The 25,968-nt window shown below is 40.6% G+C and overlaps 2 protein-coding genes across 2 annotated transcripts; both read right to left on the reverse strand.

Moving 5' to 3' along the window:
- Positions 1-886: 886 nt before the first annotated feature.
- Positions 887-1,846, reverse strand: OR10AD1 (olfactory receptor family 10 subfamily AD member 1). Its single transcript, XM_077753554.1, has one exon. The coding sequence runs from the start codon at positions 1,841-1,843 to the stop codon at positions 887-889; it is 957 nt and encodes a 318-aa protein (XP_077609680.1). The 5' UTR covers positions 1,844-1,846.
- Positions 1,847-24,390: 22,544 nt separating this feature from the next.
- LOC144222856 (olfactory receptor 10AD1-like) lies at positions 24,391-25,350 on the reverse strand. The gene has a single exon (XM_077753555.1). It carries the CDS (start codon positions 25,345-25,347, stop codon positions 24,391-24,393), a length of 957 nt encoding a protein of 318 aa, XP_077609681.1. The 5' UTR covers positions 25,348-25,350.
- Between the last annotated feature and the right edge of the window lie 618 nt (positions 25,351-25,968).

A 25,968-nucleotide genomic window follows, 5' to 3' on the forward strand; every position in this document is an offset into this window, starting at 1 on the left:
AGTAAGGTGCAATAGGATTGAGTTATAATGAAATGAAAGATGGTTGAGAAGAAAGAAGGCAATAGGTGGAGAGAAGTTAATTTGGAATATATACCAGGGAAGGAAACTAACAGTCTGAGAAGCTTGGCAGAGTCACTGACAACTTGGATAAGAAGGGAAATATTAAACAGTCATGTTACTTAAGGAAACTAGAAGATTTAGAGGGAATTGACACACTGGTAATCTCACCTACATTTCCTCAACAACACACAACATAAACATAAGTTGAATGCAGTGTTATAGTAAACACTTAAAACCACAATAAGTTCTCCCTTATTGGCTAATGGAAGCTAAGAACTTGGGGTTAAGGTTGATGATCTTTAGTATTTCTTTTGCTTCTTTCTCTGACTTCTTAATGTCAACAATGTTCCCTAATTCCCTTTTTCCTAACTTCTTCCCCTACTATTTCTTATGTAGGAGTGGGGTGGATGAGGGTGGATTCAGGATATGAGAGTGGAATGTGAGAAAGAAAGGAACACTACAATGGTAAGTTGAAAGAGAAAAGTTTACTCCTAAATGTATATGAAAACTCAGGCTAGAGGTAGCATGTAAAAGTACTGTACAAATAAAATTAAATGCAGTAAAGTGAACTTATGCCTTTAAAAGATGCTGTTGTAAAAACAGAAGAAAAACATTGGAAAGTCTTAAATTATCCCGAGGAAAGCCAAAGAGAAAACAATGCTTGAAGTGAAATCAGAATGATGAGCATTAGACATCAACAGGATCTTCTAGGTCTGATGCTAGTAGAAAGCAAGATATGAGTGTTCTTTTCTGGAGGCTTTCATCATAGGAGAGTTATCCAATTGTCAGGACTTGGGGAGGGACTTTTCTTCTAAGATTCTTCCCACTAGACAGATTCTGCCTGGGACAGGCTGGTCCTCCCAAGGGCCCTCATCATGGCCCCCTTCATTTCCTTGTTTCGAAAACTATAGATGATGGGATTGCACATGGGGGTGATGATGGTGTAGAGGAGGGAGAAAGGCTTGTCTTTGTCAGGGCCATGTGTGCTGCGAGGGTTCATGTAAGAGAACATGGCTGAGGTATAGAAAAAGATGACCACAGTCAGATGGGAGGCACAAGTGGAGAAGGTCTTCCCCCGACCTGAGGAGGAGGCTCTGCCAAGGATAGAGGCCAGGATGCGGGCATAGGAGATGACGATGAGCACCATGGGGCTGAGCAGCACCATGATGGCATCGGCAAAAATCATTCTCAGACTGAACTGGGGGTCTCCACAAGAGAGGGCAATCACTATGGGGGCCTCACAGAAGAAGTTTTCTATGTGGTTGTCTCTACAGAAGGGATTCCGGAAGGACATATACTCAAGAAAGATGCCATTGATCAGCCCAAAGAACCAGGCAGAACTCACTAGCCTCACACAGACCTGCCGGCTCATGATCTGGGCATAATTGAGTGGGTGGCAGATAGCAACATAACGGTCATAGGCCATGAAAGCCAAGAGGATGCACTCAGCCACACCCACACAGAAGACCAAGTACATCTGGGTCAAGCAAGAGGCAAAGGAGACAGTGTGGTTCCTGACCACCAGGTGGATTAGCATCTGTGGGATGGTGGTGGTGATGAAGCAGACATCCAGGAAGGACAGGTGGCCAAGGAAGAAGTACATGGGGCTGTTGAGTCTGGGGTCTGTCCAGGTGATGAAGATGATGAGGCCATTCATGGCCATGGCAAGGCTGTAGAGGGCTAGGAAGAGGGCAAAGAGCAATGCCCGAGTGGAAGAGGAGCTCTGCTCAAAGCCCACGAGGATAAACTCTGTCACTGTGCTCCCGTTCCTTAAGTCCACCATCTGAGGCCTGCTTGAGAAGGGAGGACAGGAAAAGTACAGGTGAGGTAGCTGTATGGGAATGTGAGGTACTCACTCGGGGCCAGAGACCCAGCTATAAAAGAGCAATGAGTGGTGGTAAACATTTTAGAACTTTAGGTAAAGTATGTAATTGGCAATGTTATGGGGCAGTGAAGATGTCAAGGTCACTCTAGGCTGCATATATGGAATTGTGATATCAAAAATGGAGGAAGTGATAGTCATACTTCACTCTGGTTTAGTCAGGCCTCAAGTGAAGTACTGCATCTTATTCAGGGCTCTAAATATTGAAGGAGTAAACACTAACCAAAATGTATTCAGAGGTGCAAAACTCAGATAGTTGGGTCTGGAACCCAGGCTAAATGAGGAATGGTTCATTAAATTGAGGAATGCAGTATTTGAGGGAAGAACTTGGTCGCTATTAGCTTATAGAAGATCAGCTTATAGAAGTAGCAGGAAGCCCTTGGGAAATGTTTAAAGACATATTTTTCTACAAGAAAAAAATGCTCAGTCTTAGTGGACATATTTAAAATGATGAATGGTTGGAGTTTCGAAAAGAACAATGACATTCTAGCGTTTAGCATCGTCCCTTAGGTGAGAATGATTTGGATGTCACTGGAAACAGCCATGCTTACCGGTCATCCGTCCTCTTTCCAGAATCTCTCTCCCAGTGGTTGTCGCTATTGCCTCAAACACCCATGCTGTGCATGCTGCAGATGCGGCATACTTGTGAGCTTTCTTGCAGGCTTTCCTAATCGGTGATATCCTGATAGGTCAGGCAGTAGGCCATTCCCATCATCTGTACTTTGGAATGCCCCTCTAGAACTTGTACCTAGAGACTCTCTTCTTCAGGGCCCCAAAAGGGCAGGCAGGGACAGAGAGCAATGTTTAACCCAAGATGTGGTTTGGAATCATGGGCCCAGTGGACATACTGGGGCTGAGGTGACAGTCTGGGCAAGAGAAGTCAGTGAACTATGCTCCAGACAAGCCTAGGAGTTGCCCAGGAAGAAACTGAAGTTCAAACTAAGAAAGCACTAGGATCTCTAGGAGTATAAATTCTTATTTGTGGTTCTCTGTGCCAGAAAGAATAATCGGTGATACCTGGCATCTAGTGCCCTATTAACTACCTGGGTTACCCAATCAAGCATTGGCATAAGTAAACAGGACAAGAACTAGAAAATCACATCTCACCTCATTCTGTTGCTTGGCTGGTGATGATGTTTGTCACTGAATCACGGCAGCATACAATAGAGAAGATCTCATGGTCTTTGAAGAACTGGTCCAGGGAGGATGGTCTGACCTTCTCTGGAAGAGAAGTTGTGGTGATGACCTTGTTAGTTCTTTGAGATGTACACCATAGGTGATGTTTACTTAAATAACAATGCTAAGTTACGTGTGCACTGCAATTCAACTGTCACATATTCCATTTGTTAATAACCTTATTTGCTCCCATTTGTTCATAGTGTGTGTTTTGACCTCCAGATCAAAATGTTTTTAAAAATGTTTATTTATTTATTTTCAGAGAGGAAGAAGGTGAAGGGGCAGAGAGAGAGAGAGAGAAGGAGATCGACAGAGAATCCTGAACAGTCTCCCAGCTCAGTGCAGAGCCTAGCACAGGGCTTGGTCTCACGACCCCGGGATCATGACCTGAGCTGAAATCAAGAGGTGGATGCTTAAGTGACTAAGCCGCCCAGGCATCCCACTTCTCAGGATTTTTAATTTTGTCTCAGTGCTAGCTGAATTTTTGCACTTTGACTTGAAAATCACATGCTCTCTTAATAGTTACTTAAAGAAATACCAGCAACAAGAAAACATTCATTCTCCTTCAGTTGCTGATAATCTTGTAGTATTCTAACACATATCCTTGAAGTTACTTCTGGTTTTTTTTTTTTTAATGTTTTATTTATTTCTAGGAGAGAGAGAGAGAGACAGCGCGAGCAGGGGAGGGTCAGAGAGAGAGGGAGTCACAGACTGAAACAGGCTCCAGGCTCTGAGCTGGCAGTCAGCACAGAGCCCGACGCGGGGCTCAAACCCACGAACTGCGAGATCATGACCTAAGCGAAAGTCAGACGCTTAACCGACTAAGCCACCCAGGCGCCCCTCCTTGAAGTTACTTCTGAACAAAGGATTTTCTCAGACTGGATATCAGAAATTGTTGCTATGTACTGTCAACCTAACCTTGAACCTCTACTATTTCTTCTTTATTGGCCACCTTGATTATGGCCATGGTAACATTTAAATTGATATCTATCTGTTTTTGAAAAGGTATATATACTTGTGAGATTTCTTTTTTAAATCAGAGGAGGCTCATGGGTTTTTCTTCTGTCAACTGTATAGATATAAGACAAAGAACCACCGGTGACTCCTTGGATTTCTTGCTTCAAGAGTCAAGGGTCTGTAATCTCATTCAAATTAACAATAGTTTACAAAATAGTCCACACATGTCATGACATTTGAACCTCCAACTATTATTATACCTTAACGACATAATTTAATCTCATCGATGAACCTCTGCTAAGTTAATCATTTGTCAGGTAGAAAGGATGCAGAATACATTATCTGCTATGGGTCTAGAATGGCTTCAGACTTGATTAACTTAGTGCTCTAATTCATTTTAGAACCACTGGCAAGCACAATAGACTGTTCAAAAGCTCTAAGAGCCTCTCAACAGAGCAGTGATTTCTGTTAGAGGAGTAGCCAACATGAAGGTAGAAGCAGGACTGTTTTTGTATCCTACACCCTACGGTTAACCTCAGACTTAATGGTTACAATGCTAGATACTACCGGGAGTGGGGTATGGCAGAGAATAACTTCTTCCATATTCCTGATGTTTCCTTCCACATGGGTGACATTGTGATGGCATAACACTCTTGACCTTTCTCTTCTTCATTCACACCATGCCACAGGGAGTGGCTCACTGGATTGGTGACTTTAGAAGGAGAATCTGAGATTTCTATCCCTTTCCTCTCACCTTCCCCTTGGGAATGAATCGCCTTCTCCAGGGTACGCTCCAACACTATTTGGGGAGACTTTGTGGTTGTACAGGTTTGCCAATACAGGGGAAATTTTATCTGTCTAACTCTGTGCTTCTGGATTAGGAAGTCCAAATACTCGAATGTCTGCTTTGTTATTAAGGAAAATGAGGTTTTAGCTTCCACCTCAGCCTTTGTCTTATTTCTCAGCTGATTCAGACTCAGTTGGGAAGAGTAATGTTATATACTGGATGCTTCAAAGTCCCTAACAATGGCTATTAGCAATATAATCACATATATGGAAACAAAATGTAAACGAAGAAATGTGATTCAGCCTTGGTTATAACAAAAAGAAACTAGGAGTCACGATGATGTCTGGGAAGATCCTGAGAGAGAAGAGTTCACATATGTTGAATCGTCAAAGAATAGTGCTGGTGCGTTAAGGGAGGGAAGTCTCTATTCCATGACCACAGGAGCACAATGAATAAAGTGTGCTATCGTAGACTAGACTGGTGGGAAAATGTCTTACTATAATGTAAGATTCTCATCCTGTCATATTTACTGAAGAGAAACAGGACACTACTGGATACATTCAACAGTTAGCCACAGCGTTCCCGTTGCTTTCCTAGCATGATACGACCACAGGAAAGAAAATATAATACAGCACTGTATTGTTTATTCTGTAGAGTATGTTTGTTTCCAGAATGAGATTAGTTCAGATTAGTTCACTTAAGTTGTAAACAAATTCACGAGCCCTGTTTAAATCATGTAGATTCTCAGAAAGCTTCAGCCTCTGTGAGGTTTGGCTATCTTCTTGCAGGTCTGCTGTCAATCAAATGTGCCTCTAGTAATTTCAGATCTTCACAGCTTGAAATCTGGTTTCTCTTCTGCGTACTCTAATCCCTTGCTTTTTGGATTAAATACACAATTTCATGGCCTTACAGCCAAAAAGCACTATTTTTCCAGGCAGAAAACCTTTATGGTACATATACTTATCAAGGAGTTCATGGAGCTCTGGGGAATCAGTAGGTATGTTTCAGAGTGTCTATGCCTCTCCGAAATGTTGTAGGAAGACACGTGTATGAGATCATTTTTCATGGAGAGTTCATAGCTTAATCAATTACTCAAAGGCAACTGGAAACCACAAAAGTTAAAAAACTTGTCATTTAGAGATTTGAAGTCACTAAGTTCCTATAGACTTCCGCACTTTAGACTGAAAATGAAAGCATTCTTTCATCTTGCTGAATTGTTTGTTTCCTCAAAAGTATCGCTATGGAGAATGATTGAGACGTGGTTGAGCACCCAGTTTTACCACTGGTAGCCTCTTAGGATCACAGTTATTTCCAAGAGGTCTCAAAGAAGAAGTCTAGGCAAACAGTTTATTACTAGCTTGGGCTTTGGCTCCCAGTCCTTAGTTGGAGGGTTCCTAGCTCTCATGTTTGGGGAAGACCACATGGTAAGCTTTTTTTTTTTTTTTCCTTTGGGCAACTTAGTGTCCTAAGCCCACCATGCTAAAAGTAGATGAGAAGCCTCCTGGTGTCTATCCCCCAGACCTATATTCCAATCCTGCCATCATAATTAAAAGAAGAATAAACAGACCTAAGATCAGGGTTTGAATGGGGAGGAGGGTACAGTGAGATGAGTAATTAAATAGCATTTTTATGACAGAAGTTCAGAAAATGAAATTCTAACTCACCATGAAGGCAGTACTTCTGACCATATGAACAACCAGATCTTACCTAGAGAGAGTATCAATTTCTTATTTTTAATTTGGAAGAGAAATAGGAGGAGGTGGCAGAATAAAAAAGAAAGAAAGAAAATGGGGCTTCAGTGCACTTGAGGAAGTTCATCCTGGGAAAGACCTCTATGGAGACAAGTGGTTTTCCATTTCATTCAAGGTTAGGACAAGCAGAAATGGTAGCTAGGAGCTTTCTGTCAAGGGCTTTTAGGCAATGATATTACTGGCTAAAGGGTATAGTTTCCTGCTCTGTAGGTTTTTTGAGAATAGTTCACTGAAAGTTCCAGTATGCCTGATCTGGTTTAGCCTCGGTCCACTGCAAAGGCAAAGGACAGACACAAGCCTGCATCAGTGCCCCCTGAAGGATCCATGGCTCCTCCTCCTAGCCTCCCTCCTTTGTTAATGCTATTATTTGAACCCTTAGTAACCTAAATCAGAAACCACGAAGTCACCTTTCACTCCCATCTTTTTAACCTCCATACTATATTAAGTGCCAATATTCTCTATACTCCCCTACTATCTTATAGACACCCTAAAGTCCAGCTACAACTCACATCCCCCACAACACCATAGTTTACTAGGCCTCCAAGTCTCTGTGTATGCTGTTCCCTCTTTCTGGAACTCACTCTTCAAACACTTTTTCTATTTGGCAAAATCTTGCTTTTACAAGACCAACATCAAGTCCTGCATCCTTAGTGAGGCCTTCAGTTACTCTTGCCCAGGTCAGCCCATTGGAAGTTGCACTCGGTCCTACGTTGGAGGGGAAACACTCATCACATGCTAGAACATCTTGTCTCTATTATAAGCTCCTTAATCATAGGGATTTTACATCTTTATGTCCTGGAAGACTGCCTAGCACATAGCAATATTTGCTGAAAGAAAGAATAAATGACCACTGAGTTCTAACTTTCTGCATTATTTAATGTTGCCAGTGGCATCAATTTTCTTTTTAAAAAATTTTTAAGATTATTTTTTTAACATTGACTTATTTTTTGAGAGAGAGGGAGACAGTCGAGTGGCAGAGGGGCACAGAGAGGGAGACACAGATTCCAAAGCAGGCTCCAGGCTTTGAGCTGTCAGCACAGAACCCTATGTGGGGCTTGAACCTACAAGCCGTGAGATCATAACCTGAGGTGAAGTTGGACACTTAACCGACTGAGCCACCAGGTGCCCCTAATGGCAGCAACTTTAGAAAAAAAACTCCTTTAAGCCCATTTTTTTGAAGTCTGTAAAAAAATTATTTGTATGGTTGTTGTGAAGATTAAGGGATTTATTCACTCTATCAAAATACACACACACATATCCCATAAAACAGTACTTGCAGTATGGAAAGTGCTCAGCAAATCTAATGTTTCCCTTTGTAGGTCACTGGATAACTAAAAAATATTAAGACATTACATTTTTAAGTGTCAGTGATCCCCAAAATGCCTTGAAGCCTCTTAAAAAGTGAATCCACAAATTAATAATGTATGTCTAAGCATTGTTAATTTCTGGCAAAACAGGCAGTACAGTTGAGGGTAGAGAAATTTTGGCACATTAACTATAATATACTATGGCCAAGAACTCTAATAGGGCTTCAATAAAATACTGCAGAATCTTGGGGCACCTGGGTGGCTCAGTTGGTTAAGCGTCAAACTTTGGCTCAGGTCATGATCTCATGGTGTGTGGGTTCAAGCCCCGTGTCAGGCCCTGTGCTGACACCTCGGAGCCTGGAGCCTGGGATTGAGCCCCATGTTGGGCTCTGAGCTGAATGTGGAGCCTGCTTAAGAGTCTCTCTCTCACCCTCTGCCCCTCTCCCTTGCTGTCTCTCTCACATGAAATGACATAAAAAATAAAAGAAATCAAAATAAAATAAAAAATTAAATAAATATTAGAAAGACAGTAACCTACATTGAGACTCTTCACCAGGAGCAAAAAAAGTGAAATTAGAAAGAACTTGTAAGACAATAGCTGTTGTCCATCAGGCCTTTATCTGAGTTCAATTGCAGTAGCCCCATCATTAGGAAGACAGCCCAGGTCCTTAGCAAATCCTTACATGGTTGGGAAAAAAATTTTTTTTCCTTCTGATATTATGCATTATTCAGAATGCCCTGTAATTGTGGTTTTTTAAAGATTTAAAAATTTGAAATAACTTTGGAACCCTATGATTTTTGTTAACACATCTACATGAACTTTGAGGAATGTAAGAATAAAATTGGAAGACAACAGGAACAAATTTTTGCCCTGCGATACCTAACAAAGTTTTATAGACAAAAGCATATGGAACCATGGTTGAAAAGATATTTGGAGGACAAATGTAAATGATTTTTAAGGAAAACAACTCATCGTCGCTATGAGTCCATGGAGACCTCTGCTGGCAACTCTGTAACAACTTAGCCACCCATCTCAATGTCTTACAAACTCCCCTCAGAAGAGTTTCTGCAGAGCTACCATTTCCCCTCTTTCTATTTTAAGTTCATTTCCATTTCCCTTTTCTTAAGTGAGATGGACACTGAGTAGTCTCTTTGCTCCTCCATGTACATTTTCAATAATTGGCTTCCAAGAGAGATTTATCCAATTGAGTTAAATTGTAGAAATGTTCTAAAATCTCTCATTGTGTCTCTCATAGTCTCCTGCCTTCTTTTTGCTCCAGCTACCTCTTTGCTCCTGGATCCACTTCAGTCTCCCCATATCTCTCTGAAACTGAGGCCCCTGAAGTACCTGCCGTCCCTGTTCATGACCTGGCCAAGGCTAAATATTATAAATGTGCCAATGTGGGGCATGCAAGTTGCTTATGATGGGCTAGATTCCTGTGATGTCCAAAGGTAAATGTAGGTCGCATTCTCCCAGAAGAACTCTCTTATTGATCTGCACTAATGGGAGATACCACAAATAAGAGAAATACCAAAAATAACCTCAATTTCATCATAGCTAAAGTTCTAACTCCATATTTTGCTTCCCTCCCTCTCATAAGACATGATATCCACTGTCCTTATCTATTCTCTATTTGAGATGAGCCCTAATGTGGACATACTATTCCACTAGAAGCTATAATGAAACCAGACTAGACTGGCAGCTGCTCTCCCCTATCAGTCACTTTCAATATGGAACCTTAAGGAGTAAAACAACCAAAAAAGCAAAGGGAAAAAGAGAGGAAATGATATGCAGAGGTATTCAGAATGATCTTCCTCTGAATGTTGAGGGCCTGTGTATATGTCCCAACACGGATGAGTAAGAAACTGAAGAGGAGAACTTAGTAATCAAGAGTTACTCAACATCAGCAGATCGGATGGATAACTTCAACTCTTCTGGGCCATTATTAATCTGAGCTATTTAACTATTTCAAATGCCTAAAAAAAATTGGAGTGACTCTAAATAGCTTAGAAAAGAGAGAAAAAGTGAGAGACAATGAGAGATGGAGGGGAAGGGGGTAATGTGTACCAATAGAATAGAAGAAAATAAAACTGAAGTACAGGAAGATTCCTGGACGAAGAAATGGATGGTTTTAAAAGGTGACTAGCTCTATATTTAGAGACTCAAAAACTACATCTGGAACCTAATCTTAACACTTTATAGGGAAGCAGTGAGGCTAATGGGGTAAAGCACAGGGACTTTGGAGGCAAGCATACCTGAAATTCAGCTTTGGCATTGTCACTTATTATAATGTGGAGTTGGCTAGCCGAGTCACAAGTTTTTTCTCCCATAAAATAACGATTAACTAAAATAACATACAATTCATGGCTGGCACAGATTAGATAATAAATAAAAAATAGTTGTGATCTCTGTTTCCTCTCCATCTCCTTGTGGCTTCACTTCATATGTGGAAGGAATACTGTAAAGATCTGTCCAGCTTCCCACTTGTAGAAATTCAGTGAGGGGAGGATCTCATCCTTCCTAATGGAACCTATTTCTCCCTGTTAGGAGGGTCTTTCCATCTAACTCAGTCCCCCTTCACATATTTTGTTCCCATTTTCTCTAAACCTGGCTCCCAGAAACATTGCAAAAAAAATTATCAATCCCAAGTCTGTATCACAGTCTCAGAAAGGATCATCTCTGAGTCACTTCTCAGCCTCTCTTTCTTCAGGGAACAATAAAGAAAAATGTCAGATGAATAGGAAATACTGACATGCACAAACATAAAGAGTAAGGTTGAAAAAAAGAGAAAAAGTAATCCTGTAGGAGGCTACTAGGATATCCTAGGATATCTCTGGGATAGCAGAGAAATCTCACCCACACCAAACAAAAAAGGAGGAAAAATGTTAAAGACAAAGAAAGAGAGAGAGAGACTGAAATAGAGGAGAGAGAAATAGGAAAGTTGTGCACATGTGACAAGATGGTATATGTGGAAAAGTGACGAATAGGTGGACCTTTTGGGGAGGGATAAAGAAACACATCAAGAGACAGAGAACTAAGAACGAAATCTTGGTATAAAAGAGAAAGAGACAGAGAGAGATGGTGAGATATAGAAAAACAGAGAGAGAGAAAGAGGGGGGAGGAGAGGGAGAGGGAGAGGGAGGGAGAGAGAGAGAAGAAAACCCAAATGTGGAAAAAGACTGAGAGACTACCAGGAAGGTTGGACGTTGGACATGGCTTCCCGGTCACATGGAATCAGAACTAAATAGCCAGTTACTTGGATTCTGCTCCCCCAAGTTCTAGAAGTACAAGATTGACTTTCTGGATTGTTAATTCTCTCTGCAACAATTAGAGACAGGTCTTTGCAAACCAGACAGGCCCCTCCAGAAATATCCAAGCTGTAGGGCTGGTGGGCAGACTCTGAGAGTCTGCTAGGGACTCAGAGGGAGATCCAGAGAAAAGAGTAGCTACAGAGAATGAGAAAACTGGGGACAGAGGCACCTGGGTGGCTCAGTCAGTTAAACATACGACTTCAGCTCAAGTTACGATCTCACAGTCTATGAGTTCTAGTCCCACATCAGTCTCTGTGCTGACAGCTCAGAGCCCGGAGCCTGCTTTGGATTCTGTGTCTCCCTCTCTCTGCCCCTCCACTGCTACACCTCTGTCTTTCTGTCTCTGTCTGTCTGTCTCCTCTAAAAGTAAAAAAAACATTAAAAAAAAAGAAAGAATGAAAAGTGGACACAGAGCTAGGCATCTAGAGAGTGAGAAATGGACAGGGTGGAGGTTAATGGAGTTAAGACCTATGGCCTCTCCTTCATGGCCACTGTGCGCAGAGCCCTGGTATGATCTGAACACAGGAGGTCACTGGGGGATTCAGGGGATATTCATCTCTGATGGATGCCAACAGAGTCAGTCTCAGCTTTCACTGCAGAAGTAAGCACATTTACTGACCTTCTCCATGGGCTTTTGCACATGAGGGTGATGACATTGACTCTGCTAATCTCAGGCCCAGAGGAGGGATCCACAGGCATAGAGTGAGGGTGCAGTGAGTTTTGCTGCAAACCAGCTGCTTGTTTATAGGGCAGGGAGTATGACTTCCTTCTGTGCATGCACGTGTGCAAGGTGTGCATGTATGCATGAATGCACACAGGCAGGCGTGAGCTTCTAACTGGTTACTGCTGGGAGCCAACTCTAATACGGCCAACTATCTCTTCTTGAAGTGTTACCATTCTAACTGCATCCCTGGGGATAGTCTCGTACCAGTTCATGCCAAGAATCCATTGTGAGGCTATGTCAATGCCAGGTGGCCTCAAAATTGTAGAATAGTCTCAGGTTTTTCCAGGGAAGTTTGGGTCCATTGGCCAGTAATTTGATAGATAAGGGGGCCTGGCAAGTATCCATATCCCTGTGTTTTCAGCTGTAAATCTGGGAGCCCTCAAACTCTTGTCTACCAATTTCATTTTGCATTAATTTTCTAGTTAGGGTTTCTGATCACTTAGGCAGCACTCTTTGTACCCCCAGTTAAATATTTTTTTCATATGATTACACTACATTCAACACAGTAATGAACACTGGCTGAGTACCCACTCTGCTCCAGTTCCCTAGTTAAATGCTGCCGATAGGGTGGTAAACAAACAGCCACAGGCTCTTCTAGATAACATGATCCCCCCATAACCGCCATCTTCTACCTCTTCATTATCACACTGCCATTCTTCAAATCTGGAATGACAGTCTTGAAAAAAATTTATTTAATTAGAGACAGCGAGAGAGCGCACAAGTTGGGGAGAGGGGCGGAGGGAAGGAGGGGGAGGGAGACACAGAGAGAGAGAGTCTTAATCAGGCCCCATGCTCAGACTGGAGCCCAACACAAGGCTTGATCCCATGACCCTGGATCATGACCTGAGCCAAAATTAAGAGTTGGATGCTCAACCAACTGAGCCACCCTGGTTCCCCTGGAATAGCCTTTTCCCCCTGATCTACACAATGTTCTTCCAAAACCCTGCCTGCCTGGTACTGAATTTGATTCAGCATAACCCAAAGAACTTCAGTCATCCTCATATCTGTTCAGTCCTCCAAAGCTCTTCTTTCTACTCCTGGAGAACCTGGAGTCCTGTAAAGTTGAAGTTTATGATGCTTGTGTCCTGACTCATTGTAAACGTGTGGGATGGCTTTTTCTCTCCACTCTCCACCACCCAAGTGGTCTTCAAGTCTAGGTCTTACAAGATCTAATATAATTGGGGCACTTGGGGAACATAACTCAGTTTGGAGGAAGACACGATTTTCTATCATAAAGTTCAAAAGCTTAGCTTCAGGATATTGACCTTCTCAGTACAAAATATCTGACATTCCTTCAGATACCCATTCAAAAACTCTTAAAAAAAAAAAAAAAAGCCAAGTTGTCAAGTTCTTTGGAAACAGCTATTTCTATACCATTAATTGATATGCTAAGAAGAAACCTTATTGGTCTTCTCACTTCCCTATAACCTCTGGTCCACAACATTTTAAAGACAGAATTCCAACCCAAACATGATATGCAAATCAAATTTGGGTGAAAAAGAACTGTAGTTGACCCTGGAGCAACATAGGGGTTAGGGGTACCGCCCCACATGCAGTCAGAAATCTGCATAAAGCTTTAACTGCCCCCCCCCAACTTAACAACTAATAGCCTACTGTAGACCAGGAGCATTACTATTGACATAAACAGTTGATTAGGACATATTTTGTATGTTATATGTATTATATATTGCATTCACACAATAAAGTAAGCTAAAGAAAATGTTATAATGAAAATTGCTTTAGCTAGAAGAAATACAGTTAGAGTATTGTACCATAAAAATTCCATGTGTAAGTGGACGTGCACAGTTCAGACCCCTGTTGTTCAAGGGTCACTTGTAAATCAAAAAAAGAGATGCCCAAAAGTGGTATAATTTCAAGAGCCATTAGGGCAAAGAGTGTTAACTCTATTGATGCTATGTGAGGTCAGTCTATATATTTCCATTTATTTAGATTTTCTCTATTGACATCCCATAAATTTATATGCCTCCTTCCATGATGGGACTGCCCTTTTTCATTAGAGTTATTCCTCTGTACTTTGTGTTTTGGATAGTATTTAAAGTCATATCTTAAAATATTTCTGATTTGTTTGTTGGTGTGTAGAAATGCAGTTCAGATTTTGTATATTGATTTTGAATCCAGTAACTTTGTTAAATTATATCAATTTTAATAAACTGTACATTCTTTAATTTTTCTATGAAGACAATCATCTGTAAATGAAGACAGTTTTGCCTTTTCATTTCTAGTTCTTATATCAATTACCTATTTCCTTGTTTTATTGTACTTTCTAGGATCTTCAATATAATCTTGAATAAAAGTAGGGATAAAGGTTACCTAAGCTTGTTTACGATCTGAAGGTAATTTTAATCTTTCATGTTTTAATGTTGAATGTTTAATGTCTCCTACAAAACTGTAGGAGACAGTTTTGTTTAAGAATTTTGCCAACTGTGTTTGAGAGTGAGATTAGCTTATTTTGTCTTCAACAAACTTTGGTATCCAAGTTACTTAAAAAGTTGAGGTGCTTCCCTCTTTTTCCAGGTACATAAAATTAGATTAATTGATAGTATTTGCTTTAAAATCCTGTCTGGTTCTTTATTTATAGAAATATTATAGGAATATATATATTTATATATTTATATAAATATATANATTAGGCAACATGTCATGATGTTTATTTTTTTAACAGTTTATTGTCCAGTTGGTTTCCATATAACACCCAGTGCTGACCCCAACATGTCCCCTCCTCCATGCCCATCACCCCCTTTCCCGTCCCCCCATACCCATCAGTCCTCAGTTTATTCTCAGCATTCAAGAGTCTCTCATGGTTTGCCTCCCTCCTTCTCCGCCCCTATTTCCCTCCTTCTTCTCCCTCATGATCCTCCGTTAAGTTCCTTCTAATCCTCCTATACGTGCAAACATACGGTAGCTGTCCTTCTCTGCCTGACTTATTTCGCTAGCATAACACCCTCAAGGTCCATCCATGTTGCTACACATGGCCAGATTTCATTCTTTCTCATTGCCATGTAGTACTCCATTGTATAGATAAACCACATCTTCTTGATCCATTCATCAGTTGATGGACACTTAGGCTCTTTCCCTGTTTTGGCTATTGTTGAGAGTGCTGCTATGAACACTGGGGTACATGTGCCCCTATGCATCAGCACTCCTGTATCCCTTGGGTAAATTTATAGGAATATATTTTTAATTTTAAATTCCAGTGTAGTTAACAGACAGTTTTATATCAGTTTCAGTTGTACCATATATCGATGGTACCATATAATACGATATAGTGATACATCACCCAGTGCTCATTACAGGAAGTGTACTCCTTAATTTCCATTGCTTATTTTACCCATCCCTCACCCACCTCCCCTCTGGTAACCATTAGTTTGTTGTCTATAGCTAAGAATCTGTTTCTTGGTCTGCCTTTCCTTTTCTTTTTTTTAATCTTTGCTCATTTTTTGTTTCTTAAATTCCACCTATGAGTGAAATCATATGATATTTGTCTTTCTCTGACTGAATCACTTCACTTATTTCACTTAGCAGTATCCTCTCTAGCTCCATCCATATAGTTGCAAGTGGCAAGGTTTCATTATTTTATGGCAGAATAATATTCCATTGCATATATCTATCACATCTTCTTTATCCATTCATCTACTGATGGACATCTGGGGTGCTCCCATAATTTGGCTATTGTAAATAATGCTGGTATAAACACGTATTATCCCTACATGTATCCTCCCTACAATGCATTATCCGTGTGAATTAATGTTTTTGTATCTTTTTTTTAAATACCCAGTAGTGGGATTACTGGATTGTAGGGAAGTTCTCATTTTTAACTTTTTGGGTGAAACTCCAAAATGTTTTCCAGAATGGCCGCACCAGTTGGCATTCCTACCAACAGTGCAAGAGGGGTCCTTCTTCTCCACATCTTTGCCAAAACCTGCGGTTTCTTGTGTTTTTATGTTACCCATTCTGACAGGTGTGTGGTGTGGTATCCCATTGTAGTTTCAAATGGATTTCCCTGATGATGAGTGATGTTGAACATCTTTTCATGTGTCTGTGTCCATCTGGATGTCTCCTTGGAAACATGTTTATTCATGTATTCTGTCCATTTTTAATTGGATTATTCATTTTGTGGGAGTTGATTTTCATAAGTTCTTTATATATCTTGATACTGACCCTTTTTTGGTTATGTCATTTGCATATGTCTGCTCCCATTCTGCAGTCAAATGCTCTACCACTGAGCCGTACTCCCGTGCTATCTGCTCCCATTCTGTAGGTTGCCTTTAGTTTTGTCAATTGTTTCCTTCACTGTGCAGAAGCTTTTTATTTTGATGTAATCCCAATAGTTTGTTTTTGCTTTTATTTCCCTTGCCTCGTAAAACATATATGGAGAAATATTTTTACAGCTGATGCCAGAGAAATGACTTTCTGTACTCTCTTCATAATTTTTATGGTTTCAGGTTACAGTTAGGTCTTCAATCCATTTTGAATTCATTTTTGTATATGGTGAGAAAAAGTGGTCCAGTTTCATTCTTTTGCATGTAGCTGTCCAGTTTTCCCAACACCATTTGTTTAAAAGTCTTTTTCCCATTGAATATTCTTTCCTGCTTTGTCAAAGATTAGTTGCCCATATAATTACGGGTTTATTTCTAGAGTTTCTATCTGTTCTATGTGTCTATTTCTGTGCCAGTACCATAGTGTTTTGATTATACCTGCTTTGCAGTATAACTTGAAATCTAGAATTGTAAAGCCTCCAGCTTTGCTTTTCTTTTTCAAGATTGCTTTTCTTTTGTTTTTCAGGATTGCTTTTTTTGGTTCCATATACATTTTAGGATTTTTTTCTTCTAGTTCTGTGAAAAAATGCTTGTTGGTATTTTGATAGGAGCTGTATTAAATGTGTAGATTGCTTTGAGTAGTATGAACATTTTAACAATATTTTTTTCTTCCAATCCATAATCATGGAATGTCTTTCCATTTCTTTGTGTCATCTTCAATTTTATGTAATAGTCTTAAACTATTAATTTACTTTCTGATTACAAATGTATGCATGTTTTCTACTTCTTCCTTATTCATTTCTGGAAAATAATATTTTTCTAGTACTTTTCTATTTATTGAAGCAGATTTAATGTCATATTTTTTCCATAATATTACAGTAGAATTTAAAAACTTGTGTTAGTTTTCTATTGCTATGTAACACATTATCACAAATTCAGGGACTTGAAGTAACACAATTTTATTATGTTACAGTTTCCTTGGGTCTGGAGTCTGGGTATGGTTACATAGGTATTCTGCTCAGGGTTGCACCAGCCTGAAATTAAGGTGTCCATCGGCTTGTGATTTTCATCAGAGGCTAGGGTCCTCTCCCAAGCTCACTGTTTGTTGGCAAAATCCATTTTTTGCAGTTGTTCTACTGAGGTACGTAACTCCTTGCAGGTGTCAGTCAGACAGTACTATAACATCCTGGATGCTGCCCATAGTTCCTTGCCACATGGCCACCTCAAGCAATTCACAATGTGGATGTATGTTCTTTTCCAGCTAGCTGGAGCGTTCTCTTTCTTAGACTTCCAGCCCTACTCTAGCCTGCCATAACAGAGTTTTGTATAAAATGAATTTTATATTTTGACTTTCATTGTTGAGAGGACAGCTGTCAATCTAATTGTGGTCCTTTTGAAGGGAATCTGTCTTTTTATTCAAGCAGCTGTTAAGTTTTTTCTCTTTGTCTCTCATTTTCATAAGTTCTAATGGTGTACTCATGTGTGTATTTCTTTTTATAAGGAATATATTTTCAATGTATTTAGGGCCTATTTAATCTGCAGACTGATGTCTTTTTCAGTTTTTGAAAAATTTAAGATGTTTTCTCTTCAAATATGTATTTGCTCCATATATTCTTTCTTTCATCTTCTTTATGACATATCTCCCACTTTACTAATCCTTTTATTGGTTGTTTCTAAATCTGCTTAAATGCAGATTGAATGTTCCTGGGTGTTAGCCCCCAAATTCTTCAATACCTTTTTAGTGCATTAGGGCCTTCAAGTGGATAGTTTAAAATAGGAATTCTACCAGACATTTAAAACAGAATTAATACCCATTCTTCTCAAGCTATTCCAAAAAGTAGAACTCAAAGGAAAACTTCCAGACTCATTTTATGAAGCCAACATCACTTTGATTCCCAAGCCGACCCAGCAAAACAAGAGAACTACAGGCCAATATCCTTGACGAATACAAATGCAAAAATCCTCAACAAGATACTTGCAAGTCGAATTCAATAGCACATAAAAAGAATTATCCACCATGATCAAGTGTGATTCATTCCTGGGTCACAAGGCTGGTTCAATATTTGCAAATCAATCAATGTGATACATCACATCAACAAAAGAGAAGATAAAAACCATATGATCCTGTCGATAGATGCAGAAAAAGTATTTGACAAAATACAGCATCCCTTCTTAATAAAGACTTTTGAGAAAGTCGGGATAGAAGGAACTTACTTAAACATCATAAAAGCCATCTATGAGAAGCCCTCATCTAACATCATCCTCAACTGGGAAAAACTGAGAGCTTTCCCCCTGAAATCAGGAACATGACAGAGATGTCCACTCTCACCACTGTTGCTTAACATAGTGCTGGAAGTCCTAGTATCAGTCATCAGATAACAAAAGGAAATAAAACCCATCAGAACTGGCAAAGAAGGAGTCAAACTCTCACTTTCCACAGATGACATGACATTCTACAGAGAAAACCCAACAGACTCCACCAGAAGCCTGCTAGAACTAATCCACGAATTCAACAAAGTTGCAGGGTACAAAATCAACATACAGAAATCGGTTGCATTTTTATACACCAACAATGAAGCAACAGAAAGAGAAAGCAGGAAACTGATCCCATTCACAATGGCACAAAAAATCATAAAATACCTAGGAATAAACCTAACCAAAGATATACGAGATCTGTATGATGAAAACTATAGAAAATTTATGAAAGAAATTGAAGAAGACACAAAGAAATGGAAAAACATTCCGTGCTCATGGATTGGAAGAATAAATATAGTTAAAATGACATTACTACCCAAAGCAATCTACACATTCAGTGCAACCCAATCAAAATTGCACCAGCATTCTTCTCAAAAATAGAACAAACTATCCTAAAAATTGTATGGAACCACAAAAGACCCCGAATAGCCAAAGTAATACTGAAGAAGAAAACCAAAACTGGAGGCATCACCATCCCAGACTTTAGCCTCTACTACAAAGCTGTCATCATCAAGACAGTATGGTATTGGCACAAAAACAGACACATAGACCAATGGAACAGAATTGAGAACTCAGAAGTGGACCCAAAAGTATACAGCCAACTGATCTTTGACAAAGCAGGAAAGAATATCCAATGGAAAAAAGACAGCCTTTTTAACAGATGCTGTTGGGAGAACTGGACAGCAACATGCAGAAGAATGAAACTAGATCATTTTCTCACACCATACACAAAAATAAACTCAAAATGGATAAAGGACCTGAATGTGAGACAGGAAACCATCAAAACCCTAGAGGAGAAAGCAGGAAACAACCTCCTTGACCTCAACCACAGCAATTTCTTACTTGACACATCTCCAAAGGCAAGGGAATCAAGAGCAAAAATGAACTATTGGGGCCTCATCAAGATAAAAAGCTTCTGCATGGCAAAGGAAACAATCCATAAAACTAATAGGCAACTGACGGAATGGGAAAAGATAGTTGCAAATGACACATCACATAAAGGGCTAGTATCCAAAGTTTAAAAGGAATTCAACAAACTCCACACTTGAAAAACAAATACTCTAGTGAAGAAATAGGCAGAAGACATGAACAGACACTTCTCCAAAGAGGATATCCAGATGGCCAACAGACACATGAAACGATGCTCAGCATCCCTCCTCATCAGGGAAATACAAATCAAAACCACACTGAGATACCACCTCACGACAGTCATAGTGGCGAAAATGAACCAGTCAGAGGACTCTAGATGCTGGCGAGGATGTGGAGAAATGGGCACCTCCTACACTATGGGTGGGAATGTAAATGGGTGCAGCCCCTCTGGAAAACAGTGTGGAGGTTCCTCAAAAAATGAACAACAGAACTCCCCTATGACCCAGCAATAGCACTGCTAGGAATTTACCCCAGGGATATAGGAATCTGATGCAGAGGGGCACATGTACCCCAGTGTTCATAGCAGCACTCTCAACAATAGCCAAAACAGGGAAAGAGCCTAAGTGTCCATCAACTGATGAATGGATGGAAGAAGATGTGGTTTATTATCATAAAAGCCATCTATGAGAAGCCTTCAGCTAACATCATCCTCAACGGGGAAAAACTGAGAGCTTTCCTCCTGAGATTAGGAACACGACAGGGATGTCCACTCTCACCACTGTTGTTTAACATAGTGCTGGAAGTCCTAGCATCAGCCATCAGAAAACAAAAGGAAATCAAAGGTATCAGAATTGGCAAAAAGGAAGTCAGACTTTCACTCTTCGCAGATGACATGATACTCTACATNGGGGAGGGGGGTGATGGGCATGGAGGAGGGCACTTGTGGGGATGAGCACATGGGTGTTATATGGAAACCAACTTGACAATAAGCTATTAAAAAATAAATAAATATTTGTCCACCTTTTGTTGTTCTTAGTGAGCTAGTTGGTCAAATTACATGGTCCATCAATATCAGAAACAGAATTCCTCTCAAAATTCATTCTGCAATGTCTGTAGTTATGTGTCCCTTTCGTTCTTAGTATTGTTTAAGTCTGTTTATTTTTTAATTGTCATGCCACAGAGCTGCGAAATTATTAATTTTTTTCGGAGTTCTATCAATTTAATCAATCTCTGGAATTGTTTGCGTTATTATATGATACATTTTTATTTCTTCTATGTTCCTTGCATAATCTATTAAAATCATTTATTCTGTGATTAGTTGGTAGCTTAATTTATTACTTTTTAACCTTATGTTTTTTTCCTAATAGAAGAGAGTATTCTTCTAGGTACATCCCACGAAATTGTAAGTAGTTTCATTACTAGTTTTGGGTTTGTAAATTGTCTAATTTTTATTATAATCAATTCTTTCGTTGAAACCCAGACATGGCATATCAGGTAAAATAAACTGAGGTGAATAGGCCTTTAGTGGGAGTTTTGTGTTGGGCATTAGGTAGTTTTTAATGTTTGCTGTAGCTGTGGGGTCAGAGGCTAAAATGTCCTCCAGTGTCCCTTGTTTTTGTCTCATTTGCTGTCTTTTTGTTTCCCCAAAGACTCCTTCCTAAGTAGGGCCTGAGGGTTCCAGCTCTTTCAGCTGTACTTCTTGAAATTCTCCAGACTTATTGATGTGGTAGTAAGATACAGGGGAGTGGAAGAACTCTATAGTCCTACGATTAGGTCTCAGTCTTCCAGTGAGCCTGTGGCCCCAGCTGTAACCTTCACAAGTCCTTCTCAGTTTTTCTTCTTTTTCTTTTCCTTGGATCCTTCCCCAGATTTGTTAGGTTCTCACAAAATAGTTTTCCTTGAGGGCAGATATTAGGGAGAACAGTGTTCTATGGATTTACTTCAAAATGCTAACATTTCCTTTCCTCCTGCAGAAGCATAAGGGGATTTATTTTCTCATCTTCATCCTGAGAAGCTGATGAGGCTGCTGGAAATAAACCTCAAGAAACTATGAGAGCTCCTCTGAGGGCAGGACCTCAGTAGTTTTTATCTCTGAAGCTAGCCTCTGCTCAGTCTCCACTAACAGTTCATTTCCCTTTAAGTGTTCTGACCAGACTCCAGATACAGCTAGCAGTCCCAGAGAGCTGTGATTTTCTGTGTTCCCTTGTTTCCTAGTTTTTGGGGTGGTGGTTTTCCCTGTGACTTCAATTCTCTGATAGATCTATGAATACTGTTGATTTTCAGTTTGTTTATCCTTTTTAATGATAGGTGTGGGAATGACAACTTTCAAGCTCTTTATTCTTTCCATATTGGGTAGACTTATACTTCATTCTTTGGTATGCAGGTTAATTAGAACCATGTTTATTGATTTCTAACCATAAGGGCTTCCTTCTAATTATCTTTTTGATACGGTTTTCTAACTTATTTGCATTAGGTCAGAGAACTTGGTCTGTAGGATTCACACCTTTAAAATATTTTGAGATATGCCTTACTGACTAGTATATGGCCCATTTTGAGAAATTTTCAATTTGTGGTTGCTAATATGTGCCTGGTACTTGTTAGTCAGACACTGTGGTGGGACGAAATGGTTGGCATACGTAAACAAGACTATGAGGGAGCTTACCAGGATGTGGACAGGATTAAGGGAATCAGAGAGGGATGCTGGAGCATCTTGGGCTCTCCAGAGCAGGGAGCAGGTACCACCTTATGGGGACAGGAAAGGGAGCTGTAGGAGAAAGACACCTGACAGTAACTCTAGGGCATCAGGGAAGAAGCAGAAGAACAAAGAGCCTCACTCACCATTCTCCTGCCTTCCTCTAATCCTGCTAAGTGACTCTTTTCAGTTGAGCCTAACAGGATGTAGAAGGCAACCAAACCCATTAGGGCAGCCAACAAAGGTCTGTATACCAGGACACAGACCAGGGGGAGAAGGTATGTATTTAGTTCTACAGGGGCAAAAGAAAATATCCATCATACATAAAAGGAAGAGTGGACCCTTCATATGAGAGGAGCATATGGGTAGGGGGGATATAGAAGCAATGGAGAAGGAAGGAGATGGATAAAGGGAAGGGGAAAAATTTGACATTCTAGGAAGCATTCCCATAAGAGGGCACATGGTTTTCAAGGGTTGCACTGATTGGCACTTGCAGGAATCCTATGCGAATGAGCAAAGGCAAGCATGATAGGATTGAGCTAGGCAGGAATGTGAGATTGGTAGGAACAAGAGAAAGATCACTGCTTGGCTGGATGACGTTTGGGTTGAAGTCGCAGAGGAAAATGGCAGAATTTAAATAGGAGTCCCTGCTAGTGGCAGGCAGAAGGGTGTGATTGGGTAGGAAAAGTCCTATAACTTGAGAAAACTGGAGGAGTAAGGGTAGACTCAGATAGGGATAAACTCAGAGGTTTTAGGGTAGGTTTCACCACATCTACTTATATAGGTGGTTGCCATGGCAGTGCCAGCAGAAGTCCTGCTCATGGTAAACCAGACACGTCTTTGTAGATAGAATTCGGTATTCTAAATTCTTGGTTTCCTCCTGCCTCTTCTTTTCCCATGTCAATTCCTCTCAGCATCTTCCTCATTCTGTCCTTTTAATTCTTTATCTCGTGACAGGGTTATTCAACCTCACCATTAATGATTTCTTGGGCTGAAAAATTCTTTATTATGGGGGTTGTTCTCTGTAATGTAGGATGTTGAGCAGCACCCCTCTACGTACTAGGTGTCTGCTGCACACACCCTCCTCCTGTTAGGACAACCAAAAAATGTCTTCAGATATTGTCAAATACCTCCTGGGAGAGAAAATCATCCTGGCTGAGAACTAGTACTCTAGACTTTAGGTAACTGAATAGGGGCAGGGAAGAAAGAAGATAGAGATGTGAGCAGAGTCTTGGAAATGTAGTGTATCATAAGTAAATCAAGAGATAGGAAAAAATCTTCATGAAAAAAAGGGGACATATTTAAATTGTACAACATGCATCCAGGCTGGGGAAACAATTTTCCAGCAAAAGTGAACAAAGACACAAATAATTTAAAGTGCTCTTTTTATATTCTGATACACTGTAGATGTCACTGGAAGCTTCCCTGACCCTAGGAGACTTCATTTTATAACTCCCACTCCCAGTTTACAATCTAGGGATATGGATGCTCCCCTCAGACTTCCTGTTCTTGCTTCTGCCTTCCCACCTCTCCATTAATAATTCACATGTATTTGGCATATAGCTCCTCCTCTTTCTTCCTTTGAGGAGTAATACAATCCTTTTCATCAGTTCTTATTTTTTCTGGGAACGTCTGGAGAATTTTGAAGGCACTCTATAGAGATAATATTACATGTCTTTTAATATATTTCTCCCACCCATGGATTTTCCCCTAACTTCTATATATCCCTTTGTTTCCCTCATTGTTCTCAGTCAGCTCTTTTCCTAAAGCTGGAGCTCCTGCTAATTGCCTTTGCCCTAGAAAGAAACGCTCAAAGAATGGACTGGGCATCCTCTTACTGTCTTTCCCTGAGGAGTCTACTACCTTTCCTCCCATTTTGGAATAAACTTTTCCATTTCATTCCACTCGCTCCTCCAATCATGAACATGTGTTAGTAAGAGATTTTGGAAAGATCAGTCTATACTGGGAGGGAAATAAGACAGATGAGCATTAGACATTAACAGGTTCTTCTAGGTCTGATGCTAGTTGGAGGAAAGCTATGAATGCTCTTTCCTGGAGACTTTGCATTGGAGAGTTACCCAATTGTTGTGGAGGGAGCTTCTCTTCCAGGAGTCTTCCCACTAGACAGATTCTGCCTGGGACAGGCTGGTCCTCCCAAGGGCCCTCATCATGGCCCCCTTCATTTCCTTGTTTCGAAAACTATAGATGATGGGGTTGCACATGGGGGTGATGATGGTGTAGAGGAGGGAGAAAGGCTTGTCTTTGTCAGGGCCATGTGTGCTGCGAGGGTTCATGTAAGAGAACATGGCTGAGGTATAGAAAAAGATGACCACAGTCAGATGGGAGGCACAAGTGGAGAAGGTCTTCCCCCGACCTGAGGAGGAGGCTCTGCCAAGGATGGAGGCCAGGATGCGGGCATAGGAGATGACGATGAGCACCATGGGACTGAGCAGCACCACGACGGCATCGGCAAAGATCGTTCTCAGACTGAACTGGGGGTCTCCACAAGAGAGGGCAATCACTATGGGGGCCTCACAGAAGAAGTTTTCTATGTGGTTGTCTCTACAGAATGGACCACGAAATGTCATGTAGTCAAGCAGAATACCATTGATCAGCCCAAAGAACCAGGCAGAACTCACTAGCCTCACACAGACCTGCTGGCTCATGATCTGGGCATAATTGAGTGGGTGGCAGATAGCAACATAACGGTCATAGGCCATGAAAGCCAAGAGGATGCACTCTGCCACACCTACACCAAAAACCAGATACATCTGGGTCAAGCAGGAGGCAAAGGAGACAGTGTGGTTCCTGACCACCAGGTGGATTAGCATCTGTGGGATGGTGGTGGTGATGAAGCAGACATCCAGGAAGGACAGGTGGCCAAGGAAGAAGTACATGGGGCTGTTGAGTCTGGGGTCTGTCCAGGTGATGAAGATGATGAGGCCATTCATGGCCATGGCAAGGCTGTAGAGGGCTAGGAAGAGGGCAAAGAGCAATGCCCAAGTGGAAGAGGAGCTCTGCTCAAAGCCCACGAGGATAAACTCTGTCACTGTGCTCCCGTTCCTTAAGTCCACCATCTGCGGCCTGCTTGAGAAGGGAGGACAGGAAAAGCACACATGAGGTAGCTATGTATAGATGCTACCTAGTTGTATAAAAACTGCTTGGGGACAAAAGAGTGAAAAAGCCAGAAATTTTAGTACATTCTGTGTGAGTCATTATTGTCATGGGCACTGAAAATGCTCTTCCTATTGTAGGCTGCAACAATGGAACCATATTATGAACCAAGGGGAGATTCTGTGTCCTTGTGTGAATCAGGCTGCATCTGAAATACTGAATCCAGGTTAGACCTCTATTTCAAATGGTTATCCACTAATGGGACTATGTTCACGAGACAAATGAGGTGGTGAAAGATCTGGGAACTATGTGACAAAGGTTTGAAGGTAACTTTAAAGAAGACTCAAGAATCTAAGAGGTCCATTTAAATATTAATTGGTTCTCATTCTAGAGGAGTGAATTTTCTATTTCTGTATGATGTCAATGAGTAGAACTTGAACCAGAGAGTAGAAATGTCAGAGAAAAAAAATGAGTTATATTTCTAATCACACATTTTCCTTCTGCTCTTAACTCCAAAAGTAATGCCTTTCATTATGGAATATCTTGAAAATATCAAAAAAAGCAAAAAGAAGTAAATAAAAAGA

The sequence above is a fragment of the Crocuta crocuta genome, unplaced genomic scaffold (genome assembly GCF_008692635.1).
Source record: "Crocuta crocuta isolate KB4526 unplaced genomic scaffold, BGI_CrCroc_1.0 scaffold30, whole genome shotgun sequence".
Lineage (NCBI taxonomy): Eukaryota > Metazoa > Chordata > Mammalia > Carnivora > Hyaenidae > Crocuta > Crocuta crocuta.

What these genes read in the sequence shown, in the direction of transcription:
- LOC144222856 (XM_077753555.1), bottom strand. Translation starts at nt 25,347, where the DNA reads ATGGTGGACTTAAGGAACGGGAGCACAGTGACAGAGTTTATCCTCGTG.
- OR10AD1 (XM_077753554.1), bottom strand. Translation starts at nt 1,843, where the DNA reads ATGGTGGACTTAAGGAACGGGAGCACAGTGACAGAGTTTATCCTCGTG.